The sequence below is a fragment of the Martes martes genome (assembly GCF_963455335.1).
Source record: "Martes martes genome assembly, chromosome: X".
Lineage (NCBI taxonomy): Eukaryota > Metazoa > Chordata > Mammalia > Carnivora > Mustelidae > Martes > Martes martes.
This window is the reverse complement of record NC_137897.1, coordinates 40,765,517-40,773,572: the sequence shown is the minus strand read 5'-3', so window position 1 is coordinate 40,773,572 and position 8,056 is coordinate 40,765,517. Positions and strand designations below refer to the sequence as shown.

The 8,056-nt window shown below is 58.0% G+C and overlaps 1 protein-coding gene across 1 annotated transcript; it reads left to right on the top strand.

The window, feature by feature from the left end:
* Nucleotides 1-2,084: 2,084 nt before the first annotated feature.
* Nucleotides 2,085-7,343, top strand: KCND1 (potassium voltage-gated channel subfamily D member 1; the record flags this gene model as incomplete). The annotated part of the gene is made up of 6 exons (XM_080795392.1): nt 2,085-3,205; nt 4,915-5,077; nt 5,180-5,263; nt 5,358-5,456; nt 5,733-5,983; nt 7,118-7,343. The coding sequence occupies 6 exons, from the start codon at nt 2,085-2,087 to the stop codon at nt 7,341-7,343; spliced, it is 1,944 nt and encodes a 647-aa protein (XP_080651518.1).
* Nucleotides 7,344-8,056: the final 713 nt, after the last annotated feature.

Below are 8,056 nucleotides of genomic sequence, written 5' to 3'. Positions count from 1 at the left end.
CCACAACAACAGTCTTGATCGGAGCTGGGCTCTAAACCATGCACCCGCCCCCCAGAACATCTTTGGGGGCCTGGCCATCTAGAGAAATGCCCCCCCACTCGTCCCTCCATCCACCCTCTTCTCCAGCCCTTCTCCAGCATGGGGGCAGGGAGGGGACACAGCGCTGCATCATTCCACATGGCACTGGGCTCTGGGGCCATTAACGGACGACTCCCCATCGATCGGATCTGCTAAGTGCTGCTGATTCAGACGGGTGGGGGTGGGGGCCCCTGGGGGCAGAGGGGGTAGGAGCTGGGCAGGAAGAGGGGGGAGTCCAGGAAGGAGGTGGGGAGAACTGGCAGAGCTCCCTGCCACCCCCATTTTCCAGATGACGCGACTGAGGCCCAACCAGCTTTGTAGGAGGCGGAGTCTCCCCAGGGTCCCTCTCAGGCTGTCCTAGGGGAGGGGGCTCTGGGAGCCACGAGGCCCCTCCCTGCCTCTCTCTGTAGCTCCCGGCAAGCTCAGAGGGGCGGGGAGAGAGAGCCAGAGGAGGAGGAGAACTCAGGCAGCTCTGCAGAGGGGGGCAGGAGCTCCGGTGTTTGGTACCCCCAGCCCCAACGCTGTGGCCGCTGCTGCAGCGGGGACACAGGTGAGGACGGCCATTTGGGGAGGGGGAGGGGGCCATCCACAGCGCTGTCCTTGTCCTTCCCTGGTCCAGCCCCCACTCCCTAGCCCATCCTGGGATAGTCCCCAGGGCTTCTGCCGGACCTCGTCCTTCCAGGGACCCAGCCCCCTCCCCCTGCCTGTCTGCGCTGGCTTCTCCTCTCCCGGGCCTGGCTGTGGCTGCTTCTCCTCTTCTGCCGCCGCTGTTTCCACTGCCCAGCACACACCGCCAGCCCCTTGGGGTGTGGTTTCCCCAGACCAGCCCCTAACGGTGGGACACAGCTTCGCCCCGGCCTCCCCCATCCGCACACCCCCTCTTCCGCAAGGCCCGCCAACCTCCCCCTCCCCTGAGACACACCCAGCTCCCTTTAACATCCCACCCAGCCTTCCAACCCATTTTGGGGGGACCCCCTCCTCTTATCGTAGTCTTTATCCAGCCTCTAGGTGCTCTGGGGCTGTGCCCAACTTCCAGTTGAGCCCCAAGGGGCTTCCTCAGGCCCCTTTCCTCCCCCCAGGAACTCCTGAGAGGGTGGACCAGACTTTCTCAGCAGCACCCCATACCCCTCGCTCCCAGACACCTCTCAGGCTCTGAAAAATAACCTAGCCCCATATCTAACCCTTCAGATGCCCTACTCCCTTCTCCAGTCCCTCTAGGGGGCCCCACCTGGCCTGCCTTCCCCAGAACTCCTGTAGAGTGTAGACACCCCCCCTCAGGCTATTCTTGGCTGCTCTAGGCACTCCCAAGACACCTCGCAGCCTCTTTACAACCTTCTGGTTCTATAGCCACCTCTTCTGTGCACGAACCCCTTTCCTGGATCCATGAGGGAGCTCCGGTCCCCTAATCTTTTCCCCAGAAGTCTTGAGGGTTCAGATGACCCACCTCAGTTTTCTCAGCCCCTCTAGAACCCCCCAGCGCCCAGACACTCTTGGCCTCTTTTAAACACCTCTGGTCTCGTTTCCACCTCTCTGGAAGCCCCAGTCCCTTCTCCGCACCTACTAAGGGGTCCCAGCCCCATCTTCCCTCAGAACTCTTGAGAGTGTGGGCAACTCTCCCGCGTTTCTTGCCCCTCTAGATACCCCATACATCTCCCAGGCACATGCTGACCCCTCCAGAGCACTCTGAGTCACTCTAAACACTCCCTAGGCTGCTTCTTGGCCCCTCCAGGCGCCCTTTTTCTGCTCCTTTCCATGTCCCCTGGCTCCTCCTTGGTTGGTCCCTCAAGACATCCCCCAAGTCCCCCCTGGGCCCTCTAAATGCCCCCCAAGGCCCTACCCGTCTCTCTAGTTCCTCCTGGTTCCTCTCGGCCTCTGTAGACACCCCCAGTTTGCTTGTGCGAGTGGCCCAGGGCCTCTCCAAGCCCCCAGCATCCTGGAGACAGCCACACTCTCCTAAAGGCCACCCTCCCCCGCCCCGAGTCTCCGTGGGCCTGGGGCGCGGCAGGATGGCGGCCGGCGTGGCCACGTGGCTGCCCTTCGCAAGGGCCGCTGCGGTGGGCTGGTTGCCCCTGGCCCAGCAGCCCCTGCCCCCTGCGCCGGGGGTGAAGGCGTCTCGAGGGGATGAGGTTCTGGTGGTGAACGTGAGCGGCCGGCGCTTCGAGACGTGGAAGAACACTCTGGACCGCTACCCAGACACCCTGCTAGGCAGCTCGGAGAAGGAATTCTTCTATGACGCGGACTCGGGCGAGTACTTCTTCGATCGCGACCCCGACATGTTCCGGCACGTGCTGAACTTCTACCGCACGGGCCGCCTGCACTGCCCGCGGCAGGAGTGCATCCAGGCCTTCGACGAAGAGCTGGCTTTCTACGGTCTGGTGCCGGAGCTCGTGGGCGACTGCTGCCTCGAAGAGTACCGGGACCGCAAGAAGGAGAACGCCGAGCGCCTGGCGGAGGACGAGGAGGCCGAGCAGGCGGGCGATGGCCCTGCCCTGCCTGCCGGCAGCTCCTTGCGGCAGCGGCTCTGGCGGGCTTTCGAGAACCCGCACACGAGCACGGCGGCCCTCGTCTTCTATTACGTGACGGGCTTCTTCATCGCCGTGTCGGTCATCGCCAACGTGGTGGAGACCATCCCGTGCCGCGGCCCCGCGCGGCGGCCCCCGAGGGAGCAGCCCTGCGGCGACCGCTTCCCCCTGGCCTTTTTCTGCATGGACACGGCCTGCGTGCTCATATTCACGGGCGAGTACCTCCTGCGGCTCTTCGCCGCCCCCAGCCGGTGCCGCTTCCTGCGGAGTGTGATGAGCCTTATCGACGTGGTGGCCATCCTGCCCTACTACATCGGGCTTTTCGTGCCCAAGAACGAGGATGTCTCGGGCGCCTTTGTCACCCTGCGTGTATTCCGGGTGTTCCGCATCTTCAAGTTCTCCAGGCACTCGCAGGGCTTGCGGATTCTGGGCTACACACTCAAGAGCTGTGCCTCTGAGCTGGGCTTTCTCCTCTTTTCCCTTACCATGGCCATCATCATCTTCGCCACGGTCATGTTTTATGCTGAGAAGGGCACAAACAAGACCAACTTCACTAGCATCCCTGCGGCCTTCTGGTATACCATTGTCACCATGACCACCCTCGGGTGAGTGCAGACCCCGTGTTGGGAGCTGCCTGATCAGTTACACTCACCTTTCTCTGTAAGAGTAAGATCTCTTTTTTCTCGATTTGTGCTTCCGCCTGCTCTTCTCTGAAAACAAAGGGAGTTGGACTAATCTCCAAATCCCTTGCAGGTCTGACAATGCCTTCACTGTCCAGGTCAGGAGACTTGGGTTCCAAGGATTGTCTTAGCTGCACTTTTTCTGTTGACCTTGTTCTCTTTGGGCCTGTTTCCCCCCTGTGGCAAATGAGAAATGTTGATCCCTTCGTCATCTAGAGGGGATTCTGTGACCTCACGGTTGTGAAAGTTCTCTGAAAAGTTTCTGGTGTAGGATACCTAGGTACTGGCGTTCCACCACCTCCTTTTTCCCACCTTGAGGACCCATGTCTCTCAAACCTCCAGAATCATCTGCCGTATGGGGTCCTACCTCTGTGACATTGTGATTCCTTGATGTTCTCCAGGTCGAGGTATTTTCAGCATTATTTTTTTAGTGTCAGTCCTTGAGAGGGAACGAGTTGGGATAAAGGCATCAGATGGAATCACCAAACTCATGTTGTTCTTAAAGACATTGTTCAGGGCACATACCGTGCTGCTCCTCTAAATTTCCATTGCTGGAATTAGGTGTACAGTTGCTTGGGATCTGTTGAATGGGTGAAGTGGGCTCGCTGGGGCTTTAGCAGAGCTACAGAGAAATGGCTTTCAGTTTTCTAAGGAGTAGAAACTAATTCTGGTTGGAGGTTCAGAATCGGATTGACATAAAAATACTGAGCCCTGAGAGTGGGTTGGCACTGGGTTCTTGAGTGCCTTTTACCCTAATGAGTCCTCACAGCAACCCCGAGAGGGTGGACAGCTGCCTGTGTCTCATAGTTGAGGACACAGTCTGAGATGACACATCACAGACCAGAAATGGCCAAGTTGGAGAGACTTTTAAATGAGTCAAAGAAATAAGGAACGGCCATCCTTGGGGGGGAGGGGGACAAGGACTGAGAGAAGGCCTAGAGGCTGGGACTGCAGAGGGGAGGGGATCTCACTGGTCCCGTGTTCAGAACAAAAGTATGCTGGGCGATCTCGAGCAAGTCAGCTGTGGAACCTCCCTAAGCTTGGGTCCCCCCCCACCCCGACCCCGTGACACAAATGGGTAAGATTGGCATTGCTCCATCCCCAGGGAAGAGGAGATGGCATGGAGAAAAGGGAGGAGGGAGTTTCAAGGCTCCCCCTATTTTTTCATGGGAGGAGAGTTTCAAGGCTTCTTCTGGGGTAATAAGAAGGGGTTCTACCCAGAGAAGGTAAGACAGATGTAAGCAAAACCAACAGAGCACCGCTCCCGGGACTCAGAGCCCCTCAGCTGGCTTGTGGTGCTTGGACTTTCTCCCCAGGAGACTATATTTACTGCCTCTGACTTCTTCCTTCTCTCCTCTGTTTGGTATTAATAGATTTCCAGCTGACTCAGATGCTCGGTGTGCAACTCAGATGGGGGCAGCAGATGGTAGGGGCCGAGGGCCAATTTCTCCCTTGACCCCCACCGGTGGCCAGAGAGGTCTTTCCCCACATTTTGCAGAGCGGGAAACTGAGGCTCAGAGAGTTTCAGTGCCTGGCCAGGGTTGCAGAGTGTGTTGGACTGGATGGGATGATGTGGGAGACTGAGGGCTGTGTGGGCACTCTTCTTAACCTCGGCTTCCCTCCCCTGGCCCCAGCTATGGAGACATGGTGCCCAGCACCATTGCTGGCAAGATTTTCGGATCCATCTGCTCCCTCAGCGGTGTCCTGGTCATTGCGCTGCCTGTGCCGGTCATCGTGTCCAACTTCAGCCGCATCTACCACCAGAACCAGCGTGCTGACAAGCGCCGAGCGCAGCAGGTAACAGCCTCTTCCCTCAGAGTACCTCCTGCTCCCCACGCCCCAAGCCAGTCTGCTCTTGTGTCTACCCACCTGAACTTTTGTCTCCTCCCTTCTCTGTAGAAGGTGCGCTTGGCAAGGATCCGGTTGGCAAAGAGTGGTACCACCAATGCCTTCCTACAGTACAAGCAGAACGGAGGCCTTGAGGTGGGGAGGGGCCTGCCTTGGGGTTGGGTGGGGGAGAGAGCAGTGGCGGGAGGAGGAAGGTTCTGACCTCGTCCCTCTGCTCCGTCCACCCCAGGACAGCAGCAGTGGGGAGGAACAGGCATTGTGTGTCCGGAACCGTTCTGCTTTCGAGCAACAACATCACCACCTCCTGCACTGTCTAGAGAAGACAACGGTGAGGCCTAAAGGTGGGGTGGGGGGGCAACAGAAGGAGGGGCCTTCCTCCGCAGCCCAACCAGTTCCCTCCCTGGGATGGGAGGCTCACTACTGATTGTGGAAATCCCACAGGGCTTCCTGGAAGAGGCCCCAGTACAGCTGAGCCTTGAAGGGTGGGCAGAGGAAGGGAAGCAAGAGATACTTCCAGAAAGGAGGGAGTGGCCTCAGCAAAGGCCGAGGGCTGGGGTCAGTTCCTGTGTGCTGCCTCGTGACCGTGCCTCCCTTCTGCCCACAGTGCCATGAGTTCACAGATGAGCTAACCTTCAGCGAGGCTCTAGGCGCTGTCTCGCTGGGGGGCCGCACCAGCCGCAGCACCTCCGTGTCCTCCCAGGCAGTGGGGCCTGGCAGCCTGCTGTCCTCCTGCTGTCCCCGCAGGGCCAAGCGCCGTGCCATTCGCCTTGCCAACTCCACGGCCTCAGTCAGTCGCGGCAGCATGCAGGAGCTGGACACATTGGCAGGGCTGCGGAGAAGCCCTGCCCCTCAGAGGTAAGCACCCCACCTGCTGGCTACCCCTGGGGGAAGCTCAGAGCTGAGACCGGGTGGTGGGGTGTGCGGGGGATGGCGGTTTGAGATGTCCTGACTTCTGGCCCAGCAAGCCAAGCTCAAGCCCGGACTCCTCTATGCAGGGAACTTGGGCTTCTCTTGCCTGGAACTTGTTCTTCGTTGGTTCTTTCAGCAAACATTTATTGAGCACCTACTATATGCCAGGCACACTTTCAGGCACTTTGGAGTTCACTGTAGGAGTTTACAAGTTGAGTTCATTTCAGACAGCAAAGAGAACAAACAGAGATCCTTGACATTCTGGAACTTATATTCTAGTGGAATGAGACCGTTAATAAACAAGCACGTACACAATGAGGTGTGTTAAGTACCAAGAAGAAAAATAAACTGGGGATGGGGGACAGGGTGTAGAACGGGGTATGGAGAAGCTTTGCTGAGGTGACACCAGAAGAAGGTGAGGGAGGGAGCAAACAGCCTGTGCAAAGTCCCTGAGGCAAGAATGGATCTGCGTGTTAGAGACACAGCCAAGAAGCTCCTGTGAGTAGAGTGGAGTGAGTGAGGGGGAGAGTTGTGGGAAGCCAAATCAGAAAGGAACAGGACCAGGTCATGTAGCTCTTACACTGATCGTTATGAGGGTCTAGCATTGTAAGGAGTAACCATGATGGAGTACATTTTGGTATATATGCTCCTTATGTTCCGGCCACTATGTGGAACACTCTGTAGCACTTTTTATCTCATTTAATCTCCATGGTGACCCTATGAGGTAAGAAATACTGGTATTTCCATGCATGCTCATTATGTTCTGGGCTGAGCACTTTATAGCACTTCTAATCCCATTTAATCTCCACAAGGACCCTACAAGGTAGGCAACTCTGTTATTCCCATGTTACAGATGAAAGAGAGAAGAGGGATTTAGAGGGGCCAAGGTGAGACTGGGATTTCAACCCAGGACCACCTGACCCCAGAGCCCTCACTGGGCACCACCCTAATGGGGGATGGAGGCAAAGCATTTAGAACAGAGCCAGGGACCCAGCAGGCACTCATTGCATGTCACAATTGCTGTAGCAAGTATTAAGAGCACCTTTTAAGAAGCTTCCACCTCCCTACCTTTATGCACAGCCGCTCAAGCCTCAATGCCAAGCCCCACGACAGCCTCGACCTGAACTGCGACAGCCGGGACTTCGTGGCTGCCATCATCAGTATCCCTACCCCTCCTGCCAACACCCCAGATGAGAGCCAACCTTCCTCCCCTGGTGGTGGCGGTGGGGCCAGCAGCACCCTCAGGAACTCCAGCCTGGGCACCCCTTGCCTCCTCCCGGAGACTGTCAAGATCTCTTCCCTGTGAGCGGTGGGTCCGCCTCGATTCTTGGGGCCCTCTCGATTCTTGGGGACTCCTTTCCAAAGCCATATTTTGGGGAGGCAGGGAGGGACAGGCCTGGGGACCCCTTCTGCCCCTCCTCCCCCCACTGAGAACTATGCAATGGAGTTTGATGGAACGGCTCACCTGATGAGGAAGCAGCCAGGGAAGGGGAAACTTTCCCCACCCCCGACAGTTTGTCCTGGGGCATGCTGAAGTGCTGGGCTTCCTCAGGCCCCCCCGGCCTCCTTGCCCCAGCACACTGGGGCTGGCCTCTCTCCTCTAGCTGGCCTCCTGCATGCTCCTCCTGTTGGGCCCCTGGGGCTCCCACCTGACATCTCAGCTCTGGCCTGAGAAGGAGAGATGAGGTTCCCTCTTCTCTCTGGCTGGGCTGTGGAGGTTTGGGGGTTCAGAGAAGAGAACCTTCACCTTGGAGCTGGCCTCTAGGAGTTTTCCCAACCCTCCGCTGAGCCCAACAACTCCCTGATTCTTAAGCTTGGAATGCAACCACAGGCTTCCTGGGCTGTGGCCTCAGCAGTGACCTGCCACCCCCCGCCTTGGCTCAGGGGTCAGGCTGCCTCTCCCAATACACACAGATAGCACAAACACCACTCCCCTTTCCTGGCTGCTGGAGATGGGTCCCTGCAACCCCGTCCTGCGCTGGGCCCCCAGCAAACTGTAGCAATAGCAGCTGCTGCCGT